Here is a 26,353-nt window from a genome sequence, read left to right as displayed (position 1 = left end):
CTACTGGCTTCGAACCAAAAGATTGATAGAGGCGACTTTCGTAAATTCAACTCTGGTTAATTCGACTTTTGGTTAATTCGATCCCAACCGAAGGTCCTGGCCGGCACCCGTGCATTCCTTTGGGCCCACACTTTCATTATTTTGAATGTAAAATTTGCCTTCTCTGGATAATTCGAACTTGACCAGTCAGTCCACACATGCCTGACCCCTAGTGGCCTCAATAGTGACCCCTTTAGTGGCAGTTTAAGTGCCTATTTCCGGCTTGCTCTAAGAAGATTTTCAAGCATTAATAATAGTCCACAATGTGTGACTACAATGTTTACCCGATTCTAATGCACACCTTTTTTCCCCAAGAAAATTACACCAGAAAACGGGTTTGTGGTGTTTATATACTTTGCTGTCTAACAAGGCTGTATTGTGGCGAAGCTCACTGTAGGTAACCGGCTCTCAGTGCGTGTACAATACACGTTAGACACTTGTCCATATTTTTCCCTAAAAAATTGGGTGTGTGTTAGATTTCTACCTTGGTTAGGAGCTTCAGTGTCACTTATACATTAGTTTTCTGCTTAGTACACACAAAAAGCGGGCACGAATTTTATACGGGGGCATGTGAGAATCGTGCGAATGCTGCCAAATGAATCAATGATGTGTTTTGAAAATTTTCCTGCATCTTGCTTAATTCAGCTGGCCGGATAATTCAATCAGTTGCGTCGGTCCTATCAGGGTCAAACTAATGAAAGTTGACTTAATACGGCATGTTAAATGTAAATGTAGGCGCCGTGGTGCACTTTATAAGTGTCATGTACCTCGCCTGGTCAATGCACCTTTAGTATGCTTTCCTTCAGAAAGAAATTCCCATGGAAATGTATGTGTCTACTGGGAAAATAGGGAATGGCCAAAGTTATCCCCAAGGTGGCCAGTGTTCCACTAAGCTGCAGTTTACATGCAGGCTCTATGCTTTGTAGAACTGAGACACCTTTGGTATTGAGAGATCAATGTCACTACCAAAGGTGTGAACCACCACGGTTGCTTAGTGGCTATGGTGTTCGGCTGCTTAGCGCGAGGTTGCGAGATCCAATCCCGGCTACGGCAGCCGCATTTCGATGGGGGCGAAATGCGAAAACACTCGTGTATTTAGATTTAGGTGCACGTTAAAGAACCTCAGGTGGTCAAAATTTCCGGAGTTCTGCATTATGGCATGCCTCATAATCAGATATTGGTTTTGGCTCATAAAACTTCATAATTGAATTTTTTTTTACCAAAGGTGTCCTGATCAGCTTGTTTAGCACATTTGATGAAATGGCAGCACTTCCATGCTTAAGGATAGGCAGAACACCAAGTTAGCCTTTAACTAATGCAGTCAATGTCCATTTATTCGACGTTGACAGAACTGACAAAATTGAGCTAATTATCTGACAGGTTGAATTAAAGAGGCAAAAAAAGGAAATGCCAAAATACACTGCTGCCTTGTGCAACTTGCACAAGCACACTGGAAGAAAATGTGCTCGCAGTATTTAGCGAAGTACCAAAACAAGTGTGAAATTATGAAAACCCACTTGGATTCAAGTACACTGGGCCGACTTGACCAAGTGCAGGTGTTGGGCATAGGTTTTGAGGAGGGTGGCTGCGTGACGTAATGCTCCCTCCTGGCATCATTTTATTTCTCTATGCCACTGGCAGTGCTGGATCATGTGATCACACTGCCGCGCGTGTCAATCTCCACTGGATGAGCCAGATCACGTGATCACATCTTGGGGAGGGGGGAGAACTACAGCATAGACTGCTTGGGACGTAAGTCTCCAAAGTCACAAATTTCCGCACTATAAGCGGTATCATACTATAGCCAAGACAAAATTTTTCAAATACTGTGCATGTGCAAAACATGTCGACCAAGCAGCCGCCGCATTTGTCCGGAAATCGAAGCATACAACCGAGATGTGCACGTAATTTTATTAGTTAGGTGGTTCCTCTGTTTTCCAAGTGCCGAAAGCCACTGCCATGCATTTTGTTGACTGTGCAACAAACCGCAACTTTGGCTACAGGCTCCTGACAACATTGCACTAGTCAGGTCTAGCTGGGGGGGTGTTGGGCAGCACGCCATCGCAGAGAGCTTGCCCTTGAAGGCAACACGTCCGGGACGATGGCAGCATTGCAGGTGCAAGATGACGTACACAAGCTGCACTGATGGCATTACTTGTGAAGTGGTGTTTACAAATGATCAGTTGGCAACTACTGCGAATGCAACTATTGGCAACTACTGACAGGAGTGTAGGGCAGCATGCCGTCGTGGAAAGTCTGCCCTTGATATGTGTTTGTACCCGTAGACGAATACAGGGGGATCTGTTGTGAAATGAGACACACAGGCTGCATTGACGGCAGCGCTCGTTAAGCTGGGTTCGCGGGCAATCAGGTGGCAACTACTGCAAACGCATATAGGCAAAGTTTGTATGTGTGCATACTGGTAGGAAGGGCGAATGCTCTCATTTGGAATATGTTCCGAATTGATGAATTTGCTGAACGCAGTTTAACCCCTTGAGTGTTTTGGACAAACTCTGCTTGTCAACGCGATCGTGGCTAATTCTGCTTTGGACTAGCTCAGCTTGTCCGTGGTTTTCAAAGTGATTTGGGTGAACTCAGTATGCCCACTTAGTTTATTTTTCTATTACACAGACGGCTGTAGTGCCAGCTTTCGAGATATTGGGTAATTTTGCTCTTTTTTGTTTACTACATAGATGTCAGCACTTCAGCGCCCCAAAGGCAGTGTTGGTAGAGTTTTCATGTTCTGCAACATAGATGGCGGCTATTTTGTTAGTGCTGGAAGGGTACGTTTATTGCAGCCTTTTTTTTTCTACTACATAAAGGCAGCCACCTTGTATGTACTCAAAGACATTTTTGCAGTCTAACACATTTTACACCTTTTGGCAGATTTGAAACGACAGCATCTGTGCCATTAGCGGCAATGACAAGTACATATCACATGGCATAGTAAAGAGGTAAAAGGAGGTTTTCATGCTTAAGACACGAAGCAAATTAGATGAAAAAGTTTTAGAAGGGTGTTTGCTAGAGTGAAGTTTGGAAATAAGCCTTAAAAAACCTACCTCCATTCCACCTTGTGAAAGTGGATGTACAGTGAAGGTGGTGCAGATGTTAGACAAGTACCACCACCCCAAATGAGGTCAGACGACGTTACACAAGCACCACCACCACAAGCAATGCACGTCACATGGGCACGCACGTGAGCAGAAGTGCAGCTTAAATCCTCATTCTTCCTGGCTATCTGCCAAGCGCAAGTGCCTTATTGAACTAAATTAGCATTTAAAAGTAAATCGCGTCAGAAAATGAGTAAAGTACAACTTACACACAAGCTGCAGACGTGGTAGATTTGGATAGTTATTCGAATATATGAGAAAACGTAAATCTATTAAGTGGAAACTGGAAAACATAGCCCTTTTTCAGCTGCCGTTTGAGGTTTGTCTGAGTGGCCGTGGCTGCTAGGTTGTGGTACCGTTAGCATTGCACACATACTCATTCTTGTATGCCCTCTGCCTAGTACAAGTGCGTTATTGAACTAATTGAATCTCTCAAAGTAAAATGTGTCAGAAAATTTGTTAAGTTGGACTTACACAAAACCTGCAGACATGAGAGCATCAAATTGTAATTTAAATATACGAGGAAACAATTCTGTTACGCAGAAACTCAAACACAAATCCTTCCAGCTGCTGTTTTTTGGGTGAGCTGCCAAGAAAAATCCCGACCAAGTAGAGACAAACAGCTTCGCTGTAAAATAGCTAGATAAGGTCACTTTAGGTTAAAATAATAAACACTTAAGGGGTTAGACTAACAGTGTCGCGAAGTTGAGGTTGAACGCGCGATATCTGCACTTGACAGCGAGCAATGCAATGGAATTTATGAAAACATTTCTCGATTTGTTCTTGATTATGGCAGCACGTATTTATCGTGGAAAAGAGAGAGGAGCTGATGAAGCGTGCTGTGGACTGGGCCAGCCAGCACGTGGGTGTCCAGCTGTCATTCCGTGAGCCAATGACGCGGGTGTCAGCACGAGAGGCCCGCCTTGGCCGGTACAGGTGCGTGTCACTCCTTGGTTCAGTATTTCTTGTTTTCTCCATCACACACAACACAGCGAGTGATGGAGCATCTTCACTGTAGATGAGGCAACATGAAGGACAGGCACAACACAGCACAGCCCGAGAACATTCTGTCTGTGCTCAAGATGCTTCATAATAATCTCTCATTTGTGGCCTACATGATCTTGATGTGCCAAGCGTCTGTACGTAGTTAGTTGTCCTTGTGTTCCAGCATTTGAGCGTGTCCGTTCTTAACAGTGCAAGGTATGTGTAGAGTTGCGCTTGGTGCAAGCTAGAAACTTTTTCTCGAAAAAGATGTGATCCCAGGTTGTGTTGTGCAATTGTGGAATGTCCCGGTGAACTGCTCCCTCCATTTGCTATGTTGTGTGTCGGGCACTATGACCAACATTGGAAGTTTCAGTTCAGTATCTGCTGTAGCATGTGTGGTGTTCCAACTTATGGCGCTCCAACTGTCTCCACTTTTTATTTTTTGGCAGTACTGACGAGGCACTCACATCTCTCTGCGAGTTCGTGGTTCACAAGATTTCATCGCGTCATGAGGTAAGCTGCATGCTTACGTAGGAATGTTCACAAGGCATGCACCTGCAGTAGCTTTAGCTATTAAATAAAAAATGTAATTTTAAAATGGCAGCGCTGTGCGATTTGCATGATTTTCAATGGCACAGCACTGCTGCTGCACAATTCGCTGCTAAGCACGAGGCCGTGGGATCGAATTGCGCTTACTGCCGCTGCATTTTGATCCGGGCGAAATGCAGAAATGCCTGTGTACCATGCTTTGGGTGCACGTTGAAGAACCCCAGGTGGGCAAAAATTAATCCATAGCCCCCCCACTACCGTGTGCCTCAATTGTATCGTAGTTTCGGCAGGTAAAGCCCCAGAATTTACTTTTTGATGAACCGGGCAGCAAGACAGTAGCCATTACTCTTGAAATAATGTTTACTTTTGGTATTCACTTATGGTACATTTGGCTGGTACTTACCATGCTCCAACTTGGGTCGCAACAATGCAATGCCCTTTCTAGATTGCAACCAGAGAGAGCGTGCCTGAACTGTATGTTCAGCCACTCTCCAGAGCAATTTGTGGGGGCGTTCAAACTTATTCCCCATGTGTTCTATTCCATACACATATTCTGGCTAGCTGGCGTTGTTGCACTAGAAAGGAGCAACAAAAGCCTGTTTTTGTACTTGCACTACTGTTTTCTTTTCTCTGTTACCCCATAAATTGGAGGCTGAAAGGGCCTCCAATTTCTTTCTAGATTGCAACCAGAGAGAGCGTGCCTGAACTGTATGTTCAGCCACTCTCCAGAGCAATTTGTGGGGGCGTTCAACCTTATTCCCCATGTGTTCTATTCCATACACATATTCTGGCTAGCTGGCGTTGTTGCACTAGAAAGGAGCAACAAAAGCCTGTTTTTGTACTTGCACTACTGTTTTCTTTTCTCTGTTACCCCATAAATTGGAGGCTGAAAGGGGGAACCAGGGGTGTGCGAATACTTGAATATTGGATTTCGAATCGAATAGTGAACGTTTGAATAATTCGATGTGCGAATTGAATACCTAATATTCTATTTTTTTTATCTGTAGCTTTTGTAAATTACCTGGCCGTGGTCGGTGACTTGAGGCACACAGCGTTCCCACGGCGCACGACCTCTATCAGTACAACGTTCATCCAGGTCGACGATAACGATCGAAACGATTAACGTGACATGGACAAAGGGAACTACAACTGCAGGGAAAGCACGAGAGCATGTGTGAAGATCGGTCTGACTAGCCACCGGAAGGCACGCTGTTTGCATCGAATAAGCGAGTTCAGTGTTCATGCATGCAGATTCGTGGAGTTGGAAGCTCTCTACCTACATGTGAGCACACAGAGGAACTTGGCACGCGTGCTCACAGTTTTTGCTAGCTGGTCAACCGCTGACCTGAATGCCACTTCAGCCGCTGTCAGTCCAGGGATGGAAGCGCTGCGCCTATTGCGCCATCTTGCGCCAAACCATTGAGCTGCACCAACCTGCGCCAAAACACTATTTTCGAGTGAAGTTGCCAAATTTAGTGGGATGCATGTGCTTATTCAGTGGCAACCACACAACCCATAGACATGCGTTGGCCAGCGCTTAGCCCTGCTGCAGTCCAAGCCTAAGCCATCCGTTTCAGCATCGGCGACATTGGAGTGTTGGTGGGTTTGGTGGCATAATTGTAACTAGATCACACGAAAATGAAAACCGTTTTGTGCTATACAATCCATTACAAATATTTGTAAAAGTGTTATACATTTGCGCATATGTGGACCAGCTAAAGATTATTATAACTGGCGCTCATTTCATGGGGCAGTCCGAAAAGAAAGCTGTGCTAAATGAATAAGGTCTGCTCGTCAGTTTCGCTGTATATTTTAGCACTCGATATTGTGCCCTATTGGTGCGTCTTCGTCAATTAATGGGTGAACGCCATGTGTATCTAAATCTATTTTGCATATGCATCACGTCCACTTACCGGTATCACAGTGAGGCAAGCTGAAGAATAACTTGCTTGCTTTCATGAAACTTCTTGGTCACAAATATCCATTGGAGACCGCAATCGTCACTCAAATTTGCACTTGTGCTACACTGTTTTCTGCCCGGCCACACCACGCAAAATCAGGCTCTTTCTGTCACAGAACGCAAGCCAAGGATGTAATGTTTCATATTTAGTCAACCTTAGCGTTGAAATCGTGGTTGTAATTAAACGTTTGACGAAACCACAAACCTCCAAAATTGCGTTCGCGGCAACAATGTTCATGACGCAACTTGCACTGATCGAGTCCAAAAATTTTAATAAATCGTCGCTCAGCATACGAAATATCAATTGCCATTTTAAGAGTATACTGGCTTTATGGCGCCTGTGGCGGAACCGTGAATAAGCCTGAATAATCGAGCTTATTCAAAATATTGGTCAACAATACAGACAGGAAAGCCAGTGAACATTTTTTATCCCTTTGTTGTTTTAAAAAAATATGTTAGAGCTTTTTCTCAGCGAGTGGTGTGAAATACTGGCAAAGGTGCAATGACCAGAACATCACTTTACATTTATTCTGTGGTATTCTACTATCTTGAGTGAAGGTTGCCGGGAATTAAAAATTACCAGTGGGCACTATCTGAACGACATTCACTGTACCATGATGGGTGTTGTTCATGGTGGCCACTGTGAATATTTCTCGTTCATTCTGCATGAATACATTTAATTAGCTGAATTGATAAGTTTGCCTAATTGATAAGATGTCAATGAAAAAGTTATGAATGATGTTGATAAATCACTGATAACAGCATTTAAAACAATCTAAGATTCGTGAAGACTTTTTTTTAATGAGAAAGAAAGCTCATTAAATAAATAAAAACGAACAAATAAAAAATGCCGTAGCCGTGACAGTGCTTCTGCACACCAAAGATTGCATCAATCTTTACGCAAACCTCGTCAAACTGGCACCGGGAAGCAGCAACTGCACTTTTTTCTCCTCGCATCAGCCGTTTTTGATGTGCATCTTCGGGCCCTATCGCATGCAAAGTAGCGTGGTCTTGTAAGGGTTTGCTTTCCAAACTGTTGCAAGACCATGATCCTGGTTTGCACATTTATTATATGCACAATGCACTGATAACGTTTGTATCTGAGACCACTTATACTACTTGTGTGGGGACACTGTCAAGTGGATTAAAAAAAATTTCACAGGTTTTTCTTTTTTCTTTTTGTCGAAAAAGAAAGGACCATACAAGACCTAGGTCGCTATATACATTATTGGTCATTTCTTGATGTGTTCCACAACCTTTACATTGGCACCTTATTAAATAAGTAAGGTAATAAATGTTAGTTCATTGAAATTAAATATTAGTTGCTTGCTCACAATGAAAAAAAAAAGCATTCAACTAGCATAAGACAAGCCTATGAAACGGAAAGCTCTTGGTTATTTTTATCTAGGACACATTTAGTTGGCTGAGAAATAGATGTAGCTTTGATTCACACAAGATTTTTCACTGCTATCAAGGAGGGGCCTCACGTGTTGTCTTGGCTTTGTTGTTGCTTCTGCATATGCGTATGTGTCTAATTGTATATTTACAAGTGCTCAGTGTGGCAATAAACCAGTTGCAATCAACGCTTGGTGGTGTTTTAGCTCTGTCAGTCCCTGTTGATTTATTGTGCGCTGTGATCCACTAGACACGTATAACCAACAAGCTCACCAGTTCGTCCTGAGTAAGTTGGCGCATCTGATATGTAATTTTATGGTGGTTTTTAAGAAACCTGTATAGGCCTCCTTGTAGCTTCATGCTACAATCATGCGGATGACAATTGTTCCCTGTCAGGAATTTTGCTCACTATGCAGGCTTCTGCAGAACCAATCTTGTTTAACCTAATAGTGTCGTGCAAAGTCAAATAAGGAGCACCTTTACTTCGTATACCTGTATTTGACGAATATGTATCGACATTTACTAAGCTGCTCCAAAACGCATGTTTACTGCTCCAAAACAGACTATTCATGCTTCAAACCTGCTCTAAAGCGGGAAATTTGGTGCTCCCAGAGCTGCTCCGAAGCTTCCTTAGCCGCCTCCATCCCTCTAATCTAACCTGCACAAATAATTTCGTGACCGACAACTGAAGAGCCACCTGTAGGAACATATTAGCAACAAGCTTTCTGCTACGGTTTGTGACCCATTATCACGTCGGCCACACAATTGGCCATGCACACTGTCGAGCCCATTAGGCCTAACCGGAGCTGCATCGTCGGGTGTAGGCAAGTACAGTTACGGTTGAGGAATAAACGCAGATCTGTTGAGGAATCAATGCAGATCTACTCCCAGCAATCGTACGACCCTCAGAAAACCGACAAACTGCCTAGCCAACAGAAACGAATGCACAGGATGACCATGGCATGTTCACCGTCGCTATCCTTGTGAAGTAGCACTCGGTGGTCCCACAATCTGAACACCATTCGTAGGTCCACAACGGTTTCTTTTCATAGCTTCAAGGAACCCGTCCCAGCACTAGCTTTGGGTTTACATTGCAGGCTCAAAAATATCATGTGACAGTGCGTTGACCCCCAGCTGCAGACTCATTTACACAGACAGCAGATGGATGCAGATGAAAAAAGAAAAAAAATGGGGAGGGGTTGGAGAACACCCCACCAACTTGTTGTGGGCCTCCTGATTAGAGAACTCTTCAGCCTTGGCGCCCATGACTGTGTGGAGCAGTGCGGAGAGACGTGATGCATATTCCCCACTTTTTTCGGTCACGCAGATTGACCTTATAATAAGTCGACGATGACCCACAGAAAACGTCTGCCATGAAAATGGAAAAACTGTCCTGTTTCTGAAAGAAAACTCGAAACCCTACCTTAATAAAATTTTTCACTATCTTAAAAAGGTGGGGCGACTTTCTGGCATCAAGGTGTTGTTCATGGCCTCAAATAAGCTTTCGAGTTTGTGGTAGTTGAGCTGCCTTATGAGAATGCACAAACCAGACTGTACTATCAAGGACAAAGGTGCCTATGTCACCTGCAAAAAGGGAGCTGTTCACAGAATTCCACTCTCTCGTGGAAGACATTACTTTGGCCAGACCGGCAGGGGCTTGAATCTCTGTCTGCAAGAAGAGCACAATAGAGAAGTCGGCAATATTGCTATAGACGGCCAACTGGCTGCGTGTAGCCAGTTGTAATGCGCAGCTACCTGTAATGTGCAGTCGCCTTACCGTCCTCTTTTCGATCAGACTGTTGTCGTGTATTGCCATCGCAACAGCTTAACCAGAGAAATCTTAGAAGCTACGGAGATCGCACGGGCAGGAGATGATTGCATCAGTTGGCTGTCAGTGGCTTTATCAAAGAAAGAGCTTGAATTCCCGACATAGTCGGTACTTCTTCTCTACAGTTTCAGGTGTGTGTGTGTGTGTGTGTGTGTGTGTGTGTGTATGCTCAGGATGTGTAATATAATCTTAGTTGAAAGTTAGCACTTGTCCTTTCTCAACTTGACCCTTGTCCTTACTGTGCTGTGTTACTTGCATTACGATGAATAACCAACATGCCCAAACCTATTCCCTTTGAAAGCAATACTTCAAGCAATAGAAGATTGCCATTAAACACAGTATTGCCTACTATTAAACTCAAAAACTCTTCTGGTATTTAGGACAACTTTGCTATTTCTTTTGCTTCAGAGGGAGAAAAGCACTTGATTCTATTTTACAGATGTTGCATCGATAAAATTATTTGCCAGACTTTCGTACACGAGCTGCATCTCAATTCATGGGTACCTAAATTACTCATAGCTAGGAAGATTCTTGTTAAGTAATGCGGTTCGCCTCCTGGGCATTCGCAGCACTGTTTTTTGCACAGTGTTTGGAAGCACAAAAGTTTGTGTTAAATTTTCTGATATTTGATGTTTGATTCAATATTAGGCTTCTTTTTCTTGATTTGATTCAATATTCAATTCAAAATCTGCTATTCAGTATTTGTACACCCCTAGTGGAAACCCATCAGCACTTCTTAAACAAACATGAGGAATAAACAATGTGCTCAACTTCTGCTACCGCCATGTGAGCAAATAATGAAAGTTGTAGCAGCCACGTGACTGGAACTTGGCTAGACCAGGTTGAAGGTGTGAGTGGTGTGCTTCCAAAGAACAAGGTTAATCTGTCGCAACTGGTTGATTTAGACCAGAAGAATGGGAAGCTCGCTGCCACAGCCCTGTAGAACATTCGAAAGCAACCAGCCAGATGTGCTACATAGCAGACCACTTATAACATAGGTTGCTGGAGTCTTGAATATACACACTGTAAGCAATACCACACTATAACCAAAGCACTTCTAAAGCCTGCACCATGTGCAGAACATGTCAACCAAGCAGCCACATGCATCCGACAATTGCAAGCGTGCAACCAGGATGTTTGCGCCTGTTTAAGTTTGTGAATATTGAAAATTTAATGCTCGAAGACCAGCCTTTACAGGCGGTCTTTGCATAAAGAAGAAAAAATAAAATTAACACAGAAAAAAAAGCAAAAGAGGAAAGTAGTTGTGCATGCGATCTAAAAGCCAAAGAGCGACAATGCACATGCCTTTGGCAATCGACACATCACTGACAAGCGTCTAGAGCAGAGCATGGCCTTTGAGATCTGGTGGCGCGTGCAGCCTGATCACAGAATCGATGAGCAGAGGCACGAAGTACGTAGGCTTTTCTGTCACCAGAGCTTTAATACTTTTTTTCTGTTACAAGACTTCTATGGGAAAGCATGGTATGCTGCTCAAAGTAGCTGCAATGTGGCACAACATCATTTGGGGGGCACATAGCAATTGGTCGTGAGCAGTTAACTTGCATGTGTATATCAGCTAGTTTTGTAACCTTTCCTACTGCAGTGTTTCAATATACAAAAGAAACGGTCAATCACGTGAACACTGCTAACAGCACAATTTTTTTTAATCAGTGACTACTAGAAGTACAGTAAATCTATGTTTTATTAATTTTGTTATTACGTATTGCATCTTCATTGTTCTAAGAAATTTTTTTGCTCTCCACGATAACCGCCTCTGTTAATGCACAAACTACAGTGCACATTTGTTTGGTCAATGTTGCTAGTTATTTGTCTGAAATCTCTGCATTTAATCTGCTTGGTGCCCATACTTTTATATGGTCTTTTGGTTCTAGGATCCTGTGAGACGCTTGCTGTGCCTCACTGAAAGCTGCCTGCTGGAGAGGGACCCTTCGACATACACGGTGGTCACATTGAGGCCACTGGCTGATGTGAGTCATGTATCGACAGCTTTATTGCGCGAGGTTCATCATGTATGCATATGTAAGGTAATGTGAATTAAGTGAGCTACTTGGTACGTACTTGGGAGCCAAGAATATTAAAAAAAAAATCATGACACATTCCACTCTGTAAAGGTGGATGACCAGCGAAGCTGTGTAGCACATGACAAAGAGGTGACACAGAATATTAAAGAAAGGTACGAACACATTTATTGTCTTGATCGGTGGTCATCGTAACGAAAGGTACCCATAGACGTTTATTTTTATACATACGCGTTCATTCGTGTTATAAATTTGTTACATACATTCGTGTTCTCATTTTGCAATGTATTGAGGTAAAGAACTTGAGACTGAAATCGCCACACCGACTGGCAGAGGGCCAGTACCGTGAACACCTTCATAGAGAGAAGGGCAGTATGGGAACGCTAGCATGATGAGCTGCAGCGAAGCCAACTGTGGAAGAAAACGATTACAATGAATACGCGAGCAGCGGCATGAGCGCGTTTGCACAGTTACGCCGAGGGGCGCCAACGCACCAACTGTGGTAGAAGAAGACGTCGACAAACGCGCGAGCAGTAGTACAAACTATTGCTGATGATGATAGTTTTTGCTCCCACAGATTTCTTGATGGACATGAAAGATGCACATAGCCCTAGCCATAAACAGCTTCTCTGTAAAAGGGGACAAGGAGAAAGCACAGGGCTCGTTGATGGATGACGGATGTTTATTGGATGGAGTGTAACATGTAGGAAGTTTAATCTTGATACCAGTGTCACATTCTGTCTTTTCTTTGTTTTGTTCTGTTGCGAACGACAACAGGCCGACATGTTCATCGCAGACATTCACTTTATTACCGCACTTAGCGACTCTTACACCACGCCATTCACTCGCACACACCGCACCACACACATTGCGCTGCCCACGTCTTCCTTTCCCTCTTCCTGCCACACTTGTGCCACCTGGTTCCTCTCTCTGGCAACCACAGTCTACGGCGCGCGTGGCCTCCCGAGAACCACGCCTTGTCTCGCCTCACTTGGAGCCCTCGGTCTGCTTTTGCCGCCACTTTCTCCTCGCAGTTCATTTTGCACTCCTTACTCACCAATATGAACAGAAGGAATAATTAGGGGTGTACGAATACTCGAATATTTATTTTCGGATCAAATAGTGAACATTCCAATAATTTGATTCGCAAATGGAATATCTACTATTTGATTTCTCAACTATTCAATTTTTCGTATATTGGTATCTACAGTCAATGACCCCGCTGTGGTTAGTGTCTCGACATGCGCAGTGTTTCCATGGCTAGCAATCTTTATCGGTACAAGGTTCGTGCAGGTCAACTGGACCAATTGAAAGGATTAGTTATACACGAACAAATGAAACAACAAAAGCAGTGGTCATGGAGAGCACGGAAGCATCTGTGAAGATTGGGCCAATTAGCCACCGGAAGGCATGCTGACTGCATCAAATACGCGAGTTCAGTGTTCATGTGCACATATTTGTGCAGTTTGAAGATATCTACCCTCATGCGAGTTCACAGATGAACTTGACACACATGCTCACTGTAGTTGCCGGCTGGTCAATTGCTGACTCGAACGCCACTTCAACAGCTGTCAATCTTATGCAGATGTGGGATTTCGTGACCTGTCACTGATGAACCACCCGTACTGATGATGATGAACCCGTAAAAACACACTAGCGACAAGCTTTCTGCGATGGCTTTTGACCCGTTATCACGTCGGCCAATGATGAATTTTTGTCACGGCCACACCATTGGCCACACTGTCTAGCTCATTAGGCCCGGTCAGAGCTGCGTTGTCGAGTGTTGGCTACAAAAGTTACGATTACTGAATCAATGCAGATTTATTCACAGCAATCACACGACCCGCAGAATGCCGGCAAACCACCTTGCCAACGAAAGCGCATTGTGCATGGGATGATCGTTGTGTGCTCACAGCTGCCATCTTTGTGAAATAGTGCACAGTGGCCCCACATTCGAAATGCTGTTTATAGGTGCACAATGGTCTCTTTTGTAGCTTCTAGCGACCCGTCACAAGATTAGTTTTGGATTTACATGGCGGGGTTGAAAATACCATGTTGCAGTGCGTTGACCCTCCACTGCAGACACATTTACACGGATGGCAGTTGGATGCGTACAAAAAAGAGAGAGAGAGAGAGAGAGAAAGAAAGAGGACATTGTGCAAACTTGCCACAGACCTCCCGATTTGATAACTATTTATCATTGGCGCTGACTGCAGTTGACTCTAGCTGCGCCAATAACCGTGCGAAGCATTGCTGAGTAATGTGATGCGCATTCCCAGCTTATGTCCGTCGTGTAGATTGGCTTTAATAAATGAGTTAGTTGACGATAACCCACAGAAACCACCTGCCACAAGGAGGAAATATCCTCCCGTTTTCTGGAAGAAAACTGGAAAGCAATATGAGAGAGAGAGAGAGAAACAAAAGGGAAAGGAAAGATAGGGAGGTTAGCCAGTGTAAATACCGGCTGGCTACTCTGTGCTGGGGAAAGGGGTAAGGGCAATAAAAGGAGAGAGAAGAGAACAAAAAAAAATGAGAAAATACACAGTAACACGATGCTCTGCGCTACAACAGTCAAAGGCGGTCGCACAATTCACAAGCCCTTAAAAACTTCAGCAAAGCCCTTAAGGCCTTGAGTGCCAAAACCCGTCTCGATCAGTGTCCTAGAACTTTTTCCTCTGTGAAGGGGCAATTGTCCAGATTTTCGGGGGCGGTCGCGAGCACCTTTCTTGGCACATTGTAACAGGGACAGGCACAGAGGAGGTGCTCAATCGTCTCCTCGCAGCCGTAGGTGTCACAAGTACGGCTGTCAGCCATTCCAATGCGGAAGGAATTGGAGTTTGTGAATGCCATGCCGAGCCATAGGCGGCACAGAAGTGTTGCTTCCGCTCGTGGTAGCCCTGGTGGAAGATGGAGTTGCAGACGTGGGTTCAATCTGTGAAGACGTGTGTTCGTGAATTCACTGGTGTTCCACAGAGTTTGCGTAAGCTTGCGTGCGAGGGAGCGAATACTTGTGGCTGCATCTGTTCTTGACATTGGTATGGGTATAATATGGGCACCATCGTGGGCCAATCGGGCAGTGTCATCCGCACTGATTTCCCGAAATTCCGCAGCGACCCGGTATCCACTGGTAGATGATGTTGTGCCCCTTGTCGATTGCGTGATGGTGTAGTAGTCGGATGTCTGCGACTAATTGCACATTATGGTTGTGGTTGAAAGGGGACAGCAGACACTGGAGAGCTGCCTTCGAGTCACAAAAGATCGACCATGAATGTGGTGATTTGTGACCAGTAAACTCCAGAGCAGCACGGATAGCTGCAAGTTCTGCAGCCGTCGATGATGTAATGGGAGACTGTTGAATTGGATGGTGAGAGATTTTGCGGGAATTACTACTGCTCCAGCTGGAACTTTTAGAGGAGACAGAACCGTCCGTGTAAACGTGGGTGCATTCTTTGTGCTTGTCATGTAGGAATGAAAGCACGGTTTGTTTGAGGGCGAAAGATGGATGGATGGATGGATGCAAAACTTTAATAAGGTCCTGAGGTACGCGAATCAGCGCGCTGCGGGCCGCTCCCACGTTGGGACAGTCAGGCCTTGCCCGACCGCCGCATCGTGGGCCCTCTGGACAGCCCATAGTTGCGCCCCGGCATCGGGGCTCTTGATAGCGGAGAGCCACTTGTCCACATTGATTTGTTCCGTGCCTCGTAACGAGGGGCAACGCCAGAGCATATGGTCTAGGCTAGCGATGTCATTGCAGTGCCTGCAAGAACTAGTGGCATAGGTGTCGGGATAAATTTTGTGGAATAAAGCCGGGTTGGGATATGAACCTGTTTGCAATAATCTGAGGGTCAATGCCTGCGCTCTATTTAACTTCTTGTGGGGAAGGGGAAAGTCTCTCCTGCCGAGATAAAAGTGCTGCGCAATTTCGTTGTATGTGGTCGGTTGATCTCTATTCTCCACCACTGCGGGCCGGCGTTGGAGTTCTCCATGGTCGCGGAAAGCGAGACCTCGCGCCTTGGAGTGGGCCAGCTCGTTGAGGTTTGTGGGGCCTCCCATGATGGATCCCACGTGAGCGGGGAACCACGTGAGAGTGTGGGTGGCGATGCTTTTGCCTTCGAGGATGCGACAGGCTTCCTTACACACGGCGCCAACGCTGAAGGCGCGGATGGCTGCCCTGGAGTCGCTAAAGATATTGGCATGTCCGTCGTCCAGGAGGGCCAAGGCAATGGCCACTTGCTCGGCCGCATGCGACGACGTGCTTCGTACCGAAGCGGCGTTAACGGTCGAACCTCTGTGGTTGATTGAAACTACCGTGAAATTGTTGCTGTTTGCATACTGGGCCGCGTCAACGAAGCAGCTGCCGCCAGGGAGTTCGGTTGCGCGGCGTAGGAGCGCCACCGCTCTGGCCTTCCTTCTTTCCACGTTGCGCTGGGGATGCATATTGCGCGGGGCGGGCGATATGATGATGTTATCTCTCTGCTCTTTCGGAAGGCCCTGGTAGGCATCTTCGACAGTGGCCGGGGGGACGCCCATCTCAGTTAGGAGTCGTCTGCCCGCCCTGGTGCCCGAGAGCCTGAGAATCTGTGCCCTTTCTTGTGCTTCTGCAATCTCTTCCAGGGTATTATGAATACCCAACTGCAGGAGTCGGTCGGTGCGTGTGTAGTTGGGTAGTCCGAGCGCGCTCTTGATCCCCCTCCTTATCATGGCATTTAGCTTGTCTCGCTCGGCCCTCTTCCAGACGTGCATGGCCGCTACGTACGTAAAATGGCACAACAAGAAAGCGTGGACTAGCCTTAACAGATTCTCTTCGCTCAGGCCTCTCCTTCTGTTAGCTACCCGCCTGATTAGACCGATGACGCTGTCCGTCTTTTTTGCTAGTTTTTGAATGGTGATGTTATTCGAGCCCGCCCCTTCGAGTGTCATTCCCAAGATTCGAATGGACGCGACTTTGGGAATGGGATCTCCGCAATTGGTGTAGAGATTAATGTCAATTTCAGAGGGGGGTTTCCAGTTCTGTGGCTTGCGGCCCTTTCTACTTGGGCTGTAGAGTAGGAGCTCCGATTTCTTCGGGGAGCACCGGAGTCCCGTGTCGGTTAGAAAACGCTCTGTAGTGTCGACAGCTTCTTGGAGAGCGGCTTCGACTTGACCGTCACTGCCACCCGCGCACCAGACAGTGATGTCGTCCGCGTAGATCGTGTGACCGATGCCCTGGACCTTGCCTAGATACCTTGAGAGGTCGACCATTGCGATGTTGAAGAGGAGTGGTGAGATGACTGACCCCTGGGGGGTGCCTCTTCTGCTCAGCTCCATTTTCTCCGATTCCAAATCTCCAGCCTTGAGGATGGCGCATCGTTTGTTCAAGAAAGACCTGACGAAGGCATGGAAGGACGAGCCCAGGTTGAGTTTGGAGATGGCGTCGAGAACGAACTCGTGACGGATGTTATCAAAGGCCTTCTCCAGGTCCAAACCAAGGATGGCTCTCGTGTCCCGAGTGCAGCGTTCCAAGATTTGGATCTTGATAAGCTTCATGGCGTCCTGGGTGGAGAGGCCTGGCCTGAAACCTATCATGTTGTGAGGGAAAAGGTCGTTGGTCTCGATATACTCGGCAATTCTGTTATGGATTGCGTGCTCGGCCACCTTCCCTACACATGACGTCAGTGAGATTGGCCGGAGGTTGTCCAGGCTCGGCGGTTTACCGGGCTTTGGGATTAGTATGACCTTCGCCAACTTCCATTCTTCCGGTACAATTCCCTGCTCCCAAATCCGATTTATCTCAACTGTAAGAAACTCGATCGATGCGTCCTCCAGGTTTCTGAGAGCCTTGTTGTTAATGTCATCCGGGCCGGGTGCTGACCTACCGTTGAGGTCGTGTAGGGCGCGGCGGATTTCACTGATTTTGAAAGGTTCGTCCAGCGCGGAGTTCGGCTTCCCTTTGTATACTGGGTATGCCGCCTCATCGGCCACAGTTTTGAGCGGCAGGTACTTCTTAGCCAGCATCTCCAGCATGTCCTTTTCCGAAGACGACTTCTTGGCTTCGTGGAGCGCTTTAGCGAGGACACTTCTCTGGTTTGACTTGGTGCCGGAGTCGTCGAGCAAGTGTTTGAGAAGATTCCACTTCCCTCCCGTGCGCATCTGCCCATCAATTGAATTGCAAATGTCGTCCCATTGCTGCCTAGACAGGGCTTGGCAGTGCTCGTCGATCTGCTTGTTGATCTCGGCTATCTTTTTTCTGAGCTTGCGATTCAAGCGTTGGCTTTTCCACCTCTCGAGAAGTGATTGCTTAGCCTCGAGAAGGTGCGCTAGCCTGCTATCCATTTTGTCTGTCTGTAGATCCGTCTCTATGGTTTTGGTTGTGGAGCAGACATCTTGCACAATTAGTGCGCACCACTGGACGAGACTCTCCGGCTTTTCTCCACGGGCGGCGCGGGCTTTGCGAATCTCACGGAATTTGTCCCAGTCGGGCACCGAGAACGCCTTCTTTCGTTTCTGCTCCACTTGTAAGCTGGTGACCGTGATGTAGTGATCACTACCGAGGTCTATGAGCAGATTCGACCACATGGCTGAGCCAGCGTTTTTAACAAAGGCGAGATCCGGGACAGAGTCCCTGGTCGAGGAGGTGCCCCGTCTGGTGGGAAAGGCTGGGTCCGTCAATAGAGAGAGTCCCGCATCTCCCGCCTCCTGCCACAGGCTTCTGCCCTTGACCGTGTCGTGCGTGTAGTTCCACGCGTGAAAGGGGGCGTTGAAATCGCCGGCCACAACCAGTGGAGAGTTTCGGGCGAGTTTCGTCGCCCTAGTGATGATGGTTTTGAAACGTTGTCTGTGATCGCTCGGGCTGCTATATACGTTAAGTATAAAAATGCTAGAGATGTTGGATTGGCTTGGGATGACTTCTACTAGGGAGGTCTCCGTCTTGCTAGGCCGGACCCCTAGATCGTGTGCGACGAAGGTGAACTTGCTGCTGATTAATGTGCAGATTCCTCTGCCGTCCCCACGGAGAGCAAGAGCTTTGTATCCCTGGAGTGAAACCTGATCAGTCATCGTTTCTTGTAATAATATAACATGTGGCTTTTCTGTGTGAGTGCGAACAAACTGCTGCAGGGTGCATCTTTTATGGCTGAGTCCCCTGCAGTTCCACTGCCAAATCCTAAATTGGGTGTGTGGCGCCATCCTTGCTGTATAGAGTGCCTTCCGGCGTTGCTACTAGGGTCTCGAGGGAGATGGTTCTATTAATCGGTCCGGGCATGTGCAGTGGTGGCGGCGTAGGTACCAACGTGGCATCCGTGAAGTAAACGGGACGTACGTGGGTCGACGTCCTGATGTCCATTTCCTGCACCTTGGACTCTATCTCTGGCATTCTGTTTTCTAAGCATTGAATTTTGACATTTTGCGCATCTAACTTCTGATCCACGACCAAGAGTCGCTGATCCACTGCAGATAGTCGTTCGGTGATCTTCTTGATCTCGTAGCAGATTGAATTCAACATTTCTCTGACTTCGGACTTGGCTTTAGCCGGTACATTTTCGGGCATGCTGGGAACGGCCTTTCTTTTGGCAGGGTTGCCCGAGTGGCTCGCATCCACGACCATGGGAACGTCTGCGGTTTCGGGAGAGGGGGTCCCCGAGGGCGATGAATTAGGGACTGGAGCGGCGTGAGGTCGCCGAGGGGGTTGGGGAGAGGGGGTCACCGAAGGGATTCCTGAGGGGGTTGAATTAGGGACTGGAACGTGGTGAGGTTGATTAGCCTTTCTGAGCTCAGCTATTTCGGCTCGCATTAACAAGATTATGCTGCGCATCTCGGCATTTTCTTTCCTAAGCTGGGCTATTTCAGACGAACCATGCTCTGGCGAAAGATGACATTTCCGTTTTCTATTTGATTACGGGAACGACAAGAAGGGCCTGGAGTGGATGCAGGCACCACAGCAGTAGAGATGGCCGTGCTGCAGGCGTGAAGTTTGACGGTAAAGTTCCATGGTTGGCGGCAATAATTTTGCTAAATGCTGCACGAGGGTGAGCAGCAGGAAGGGAGGCGAGATGATGCGATGGAAGTCAGGCGAAGTGCCTGATGTGCATCCTTAAAGAGTCGACATGAATATACGTATTGATGGTGTGATAATGTGCAATGGCTATTGTTGCTGCCATGGATGCATGCCTGGGAAGTCCACGACAAATTCGCAGAGCTTGAGCTTGTACAGACTGGAGGGCTGGGAGGTTGGTTTTACCAGTCCCACCCAGTACAAGTAAGCTATAGTGTAGGAGACCCAGGAACAATGCGTTAGTACGAAATCGCCGTTAAGCACAGTATGGCCCACTATTAAACTGAGAACCCCATTGGTATTTATGACAACTTCAGCTTCACAGGTAAGTAAAAAGGCACATACCGTATTTTCCGGTCTATAAGTCGCACCCCCTCATAATGGCAGTTTTTCTGAAAAAAAGAAACAAAACATATATAAGTCGCACCAGTGTCTAGACAGAACTAATTTTTTAAGAATGGTTTATTGATACACACAGATGGCATGTACTTACAGACGGCGTTTAGGCAAAACCATAGAACCCTTCTTCCTCCGAGTCATTAACAAATAATTCAGCAACTTCAAGTGGGAGTTCCGCCGGCACATCACTGTCGTCCTCAGGCTCACTGATGTCTTCTTCGCCAACATCTTCACCACTCGCGAGCAGGATCAGTCCGGCCTTTGAGAACCCAGCTACAACTGTTTTTGTAGAAATGGAGTCCCAAGCGTCGGAGACCCATTTGGCCTCCTCTGCAAATGTTGTGCATCTCATGCGTCCTGTATGCGTAAATCTGTGATCACCCTCGGACATCCACGACTCCCAGAAGCGTCGCAGCTTCTTCGTCATGCTGCCTGGTATCGCCACTGGGACACAGTTCTTTGCACTAATCTTCTTTTTTTTATGGAATCCGTTATGTGTGCCCACATACTGTCTATCACAAGCATTCTATTCTTAATGTGAAAAAATCTGTCAGGTTGACGCGAAAAACATTTGTCGAGCCATAGACTCATCAGTCATCATCCATCCATCCTTTGGCATTGGCCTTTACCACCACAGCGGGAGGAAAGGAGTCCTTTAGTGGCGTCTTCCGCTTGAAAATTAACATGGGAGGCAGCTTCCTACCGTCCGCGTAGCAGGCGAGAGCAACAGTTAAGTGCGATTTTTCGTGGCCAGTTCTCCTCACAGTTATAGTTTTCTCCCCGTTCTTGGCGACGCTCCTCCCAAGGGGAATATCAAAGGTAAGCGGGACTTCGTCCATGTTTACGATGTTGCTCACGTAGATGTCCTTGGTCACAATTTCTTCTTTGGCAAACCCACTGAAGTTCTCCAGTTGTTCCTGAAAGTCGTCAGGGAGCTTCTGGCACATCCTCGTCCACGCTCGAAGTACTAACTTATTATGCCGCATAAAGTGAAAACACCATGACGGACCGCCCGTAAATATAACAGTATTAATCTCTGTTCCAAGGGTGTTCGCCTTTAGACGGAGCTGCACTGTAGACAGCCCTCTGCCTTCGGCTTGTTGCTTGAGTACCCATGTGTGATGATGAACCTCGAGCTTCGGCCAGCATGCTTTCTTAGTGCGGTTGGCCTTCTTAGTCGATTTCATTGTCTAGGGCACACTGTTGGCTTTGCGCCAGTTGCGTATAATTTTCTCACTAACCTAAACTGCCTTCCTGCAGCCCGGTTTCCATGCTCTTGTGCAAATGTAATTGCATACAGCTTGAATTTCGCGTCGTAACTTTTTTGCCTCGCAGGCGGCGTAATGGTTAGCGAGAAATATGACACGACAGATGCTACATATGTGAAATACTTCACAACGATTAGTGCAATGAAGGTGTCATGGTATTTCGTTTTTGCAAGCCAATTTGATGTTACTTTGAATTTCTTCGGAAATGTAGATACTGTGCATGGCAGAAGGTGGTGCGCGGTTGCGGAACGTCATCATCATCATGTTTTTGACTAGGAAAAGCGGCAAATGAACCTCGAGCTTCGGCCAGTGTGCTTTCTTAGTGCGGTTGGCCTTCTTAGTCGATTTCATTGTCTAGGGCACGCTGGTGGCTTTGCGCCAGTTGCGTATAATTTTCTCACTAACCTAAACTGCCTTCCTGCGTCTCAAAGGGACATATGGGCTATGAGGGACGCCGTAGCGAGGAGCTTCGGATTCAGTTAGGCCATAGAGCTGTGTCTCTTAACGTGCACAGACATCACGCAGCACAGATGTACCTTTTCGAGTCCAGACCATGCACGGCCGCCAGGAACTGGATTTATTCAATGCATAAATCGCACCAGTGAATGAGACACACCGACGAAAATTTCAAAAAAAAAATATGACTTATACATAGGAAAACGCGGTAATTCTGTTTGACAGACATCCTATTCCTAAAAAGTTATTTTCCTAACCTTTCTATATGGAACTTAGTTATCAGTGCTGGCATACTAATTTGGTGTTCCCTTTAATAAGAGTAGAGCATACTATACATCCCGATTCACATGTACCTAAGTTTCTGATAACTACCAAGGTTCCTGTTAAGCAATGTGACTAGCCTCCTGAGCATGTGCAGGACTGTTTTTTGCATAAAATTTGGAAGCCCAAAAGTTTGTGTTCCTGCAAACAAGAGAGAAGCATTGCTTAAGCATTAGGAGATTTTGCAAAGCAACAAAAAGTGATACTGTAGCCTGTGACTCCCTGTATAATTTCCAAGCAATCAGGTTGATGAATGAAGGCGTCAAGATGTAGTGTGCCACGTGAGAATTCTGCAAATTTATTATTCATATCACTTTTTATTTCATCGGATGGCCTGGCCTCTTTTTTCTCATTGTTCATTTCATGCAAATTATCTGATATTCGCTGTCCGATTTGATATGTGGATTTTTTTTCTTAATTTGATTTGATATTCAATTTGAAATATTTTATTCGGTATTCGCACACCCCTAGTAATAAGGCATTTAGACCTCCTTATGGCTGTCAAGTTACTGCATACTAAGTACAAAAAACCAAAGTTATTGTGGCACTAAAAAAAATGTTCTTGCAGGATTAGGGCTAACACCATAAGATTATTTTGGTCGAATTCTCATCAAATTTGAAGTGCTGAGCAATTTGGCCAGTTACCACGTGTAAGATCTACAAACTTGTCAGACGTGAACTTGAATCTCACAGCCTGCGGTAACTCGGTAGCCATGGCGCGCTGTTGACTGTAGGTCGCAGTTTTGATTTCCAGCCTCTGCGGCCCCGTTCCGAAGGGGGCAGAATGCAAAACACTCGTGTACTGACATTTCATTTGATTCATATGAACTAATTATGTGATAACTTGTGTTATTACTTCATAATTCTTTTAACATTACTACGGCATTTTACTGCTGGATTTCAGTTTCATTCTGCAGGTTTTGTTGCCATTGACTATGTTGCGAGACTTCTAACTCATTCACATATTGTCTATTACTATAGCTGCGAATGTGATGTTTAGTGTGGCTATCTTCTGATGAAGTGACACACTACAGTTTTTCTCTTCCAGTCTTTTTAGCACCAGCTATTGCCAAACTTGTTGAGACTCCACCAGCTAGGGGTTCTTGAGAACCGCTGTGATGGCATAGTAGCTTTGGCATTGTGCTTCTAAACCCAAGGGCGTGGGATCGAATCTCGGCTGCAGAGGCCACATTTTAATGGGGGCAAAATGCAAAAGCACCCATGTACTGTCTATTGGGTACACGTTACAAAACCTCAAGTGGTCAAAATTAATCTGGAGTTCCCCACTACAGTGTGTCTCATAATCAGGTCATAGTTTTGGCATATAAAACCCTAAAATATAACTTTTTAAGGCGAAAGCTTTAAGTGGCTCATACCCCTGATGGTCTTGAAAAAAAAAAGTGTCTTCTGGTCCAGTGGTACAAAAACTATTATCATCAGCAATTGCTCATACCCCCCTAAGCAAGCAAAAAATGCAATGGCTCATCCATCTCCTAATGCGGAGGCTGCAAGCACTCATCAAAGTGAAGCGGACAGTGCATACATTCATTGGAATCACGCATACAACATACAGAAACAAGCCATCTGGTCGAGTGGTAAAAAAAAAAGTGATCTTATTAATGGCTCATACTCTCTTAAGCAAGCAAAAAATGCAATGGCTCTGAGGCTACAAGCACTCAGCAAAGTGAAGTCAACAATGCATACATTCATTGAAATCACCCGTACAACACACGGAACGGCATATGTTTCATTCCCCTGCTGAGAGTATGCAGTGTAAAGTCAGAGAAACATTGTTAAAGGGAGTCTGACCCCGCTATACGAGTGTGCGAAACTCTAGCTATGCGTCAAAAACAAGCCGAAGAAGCCAAACTGCAAAAGCAGTGACGCGATGATGCAAGATGGCACATTACTGTGTGTGCAGCAGGCTTTTGCCTTCACATGTTACAGGAGTGTAACATGCTGCCAAATTTTTTTTCTTTGACCTGCAGAATTTTACAAGTATGTGAATAAATAAAATTTAGTGCACATTAAAAAATGGTAAAGGACTCCAAGTGATCGTAACTAATCCGGAGCCTCCACTACAGCATCCATCAATGCAAGTATTTGGCTCGGAACATAAACCTTAAAGGGACACTAAAAGCAAATACTAAGTCAAGCTAAAGTGATAGATTAGTGCTTGAGAATCTCTAAGGCATCAGGATTATTGCAAACAGAGCCTTAATAATCAAGAAATTGAGGTAAATACTGGACATGATTAGAGATTTCCCCTGGACATTCAAGTACTTGCCCAATGACGAAAGCACTCGGTTAAATTCTGTCACTAGTAGTCAACCACTCGATGCAAAAAAAAAAAAAGAAATAAAATCCTTGTATTGTATTATAAGATGAAATAAAATGCTACTTGTTCAGTTCTATTTCACTTTTAGAAAACAGAATTAATTGAAATTGCCCTTGACAGTGATGCGGGCAGTCGAAAGGTTTCATTTTCACTCGACTCTGCACTGCTCACGCTTTTGCATGTCAGTAGTTTCGTTATCGTGTAGTGCTGTGCTGTTTGTGCTGGCTTGTGAGACTCACACAAACTGCAAGTAGCAGAGAATTCAACTTCCATGTGATGCCGCGGGATGCCCGAACGGTCTACGCCACTTGACCAAAAAGCACCTGCAGCGGCGAATCCACCGCTCTGTCTTGGCTCGGTACCGCCGTCTGTCAGGCGCTGTTTTACCCACCGACGACAGCAAAGGGTGGTGATTGCGTATACGTCACCACTCCGCCGGTTGGGTGGCTGGAAGATTTGAATTTTGAAAAAACTATTCGGACCCTTCAGATGCAATTTTCACGTAAACTAAGTGTTTTCTTGGCACAAAACAAGCGTTGCAAGGTTTCTGGAATGGTATATAAACAGTCCACGCTGACTTAATATTTGCCTTTAGTCTCTCTTTAATGAAGTATAATTGTGATCATTAGTAACTGACTTCTTTTTTTCACTGTTGGGTTTAACAGCTGGCCATGCTTGAAGACTTGAAGCCTTAACACACCATTTTTGTTTGCAGGTGTGCCGCATTGTCCGGTCAAGAGATCAAGTGCAACAATTTTCCATTGAATATGCTCAGGGGGATACACGCCATTACAGTTCCAGTGATCGGTGAGTGTCTTGTCGGGAGTATGCTGCAAGTTCAATTCACATTGAAGAACATGTGAAACAGCATTACAGGGGGTGTTCTAGATTGTCCATATGTGTTGCTGTATCCAGCATTAAATGTGAAAGGGATGAGCAGTACCAATAGAGCTATCATGTGATAGAATCACAGTATGTTACTTTTCTGGAATAATACATTAGAACATCATTCATACGTTGAGGGTGTGAGATAATCAAAATGGAAGCGGCAGTGGCCTCACTGAATGCTATTTCGGACCTGTGGTCACGTCTAAGAGTCTGAAAAATCAGATGGTGAAGGATTTCGGCATTGTAAGTGAAATTTTAAACTTTCTGAACAGTCAAATCTCGATATAATGAATCATGTGGGACCGCCGAAAATCGTTCGTTATTTTGAAATATTGTTGTAATGAGAAACTTGCGGTTATAAGCCAGTGGACAAACCTAGGAATCAAAAGGACATAACTTGGCAGTAGACACGTGTGCAGACAAGCATACTCTCAAATAAAAATGTTTCACTCACTTCAAAGTTGCTTTATTTAAAGAAATCAGTGATTTTCTTCTGGCGCGTGCAGCACACACAACCAATCAAGAGTGCATCCATATCTTCCACTTCGCACAATACCTCTTCGGGTACGTCATTGCACTGAGCTATGAAAGTGCAGACTTTGTTCATGTTACTATTTCATCAGTGTTCGACACGATCTCATCTTCTGTGTTTGGTGACCCACAGTCTTCTTTCAGGTTGTCATCGTCACTGGAGACTTTGCGAACACAGTCTCTTTGGTTGTCAGGTCTGCCGCCATTAGTGCTGCGCTG

At 45.6% G+C, this 26,353-nt stretch overlaps 1 protein-coding gene across 1 annotated transcript in view; it reads left to right on the top strand.

Annotated features, from left to right (window-relative positions):
• The window catches only part of Rme-8 (receptor mediated endocytosis 8), a 187,602-nt gene that overhangs the window by 17,325 nt on the left and 143,924 nt on the right, over positions 1–26,353 (top strand). Inside the window, exons 5-8 of the mRNA XM_075695386.1 lie at positions 3,946–4,085; positions 4,583–4,646; positions 11,758–11,853; positions 25,431–25,522. Coding sequence (XP_075551501.1) covers positions 3,946–4,085; positions 4,583–4,646; positions 11,758–11,853; positions 25,431–25,522 — 392 coding nt within the window. The remainder of the gene's footprint in view (positions 1–3,945; positions 4,086–4,582; positions 4,647–11,757; positions 11,854–25,430; positions 25,523–26,353) is intronic.

The sequence above is a fragment of the Dermacentor variabilis genome, chromosome 6, assembly GCF_050947875.1.
Source record: "Dermacentor variabilis isolate Ectoservices chromosome 6, ASM5094787v1, whole genome shotgun sequence".
Taxonomy (NCBI): Eukaryota; Metazoa; Arthropoda; class Arachnida; order Ixodida; family Ixodidae; genus Dermacentor; species Dermacentor variabilis.
The sequence above is the reverse complement of the archived record's forward strand: the minus strand, read 5'-3'. Positions and strand labels throughout refer to the sequence as shown.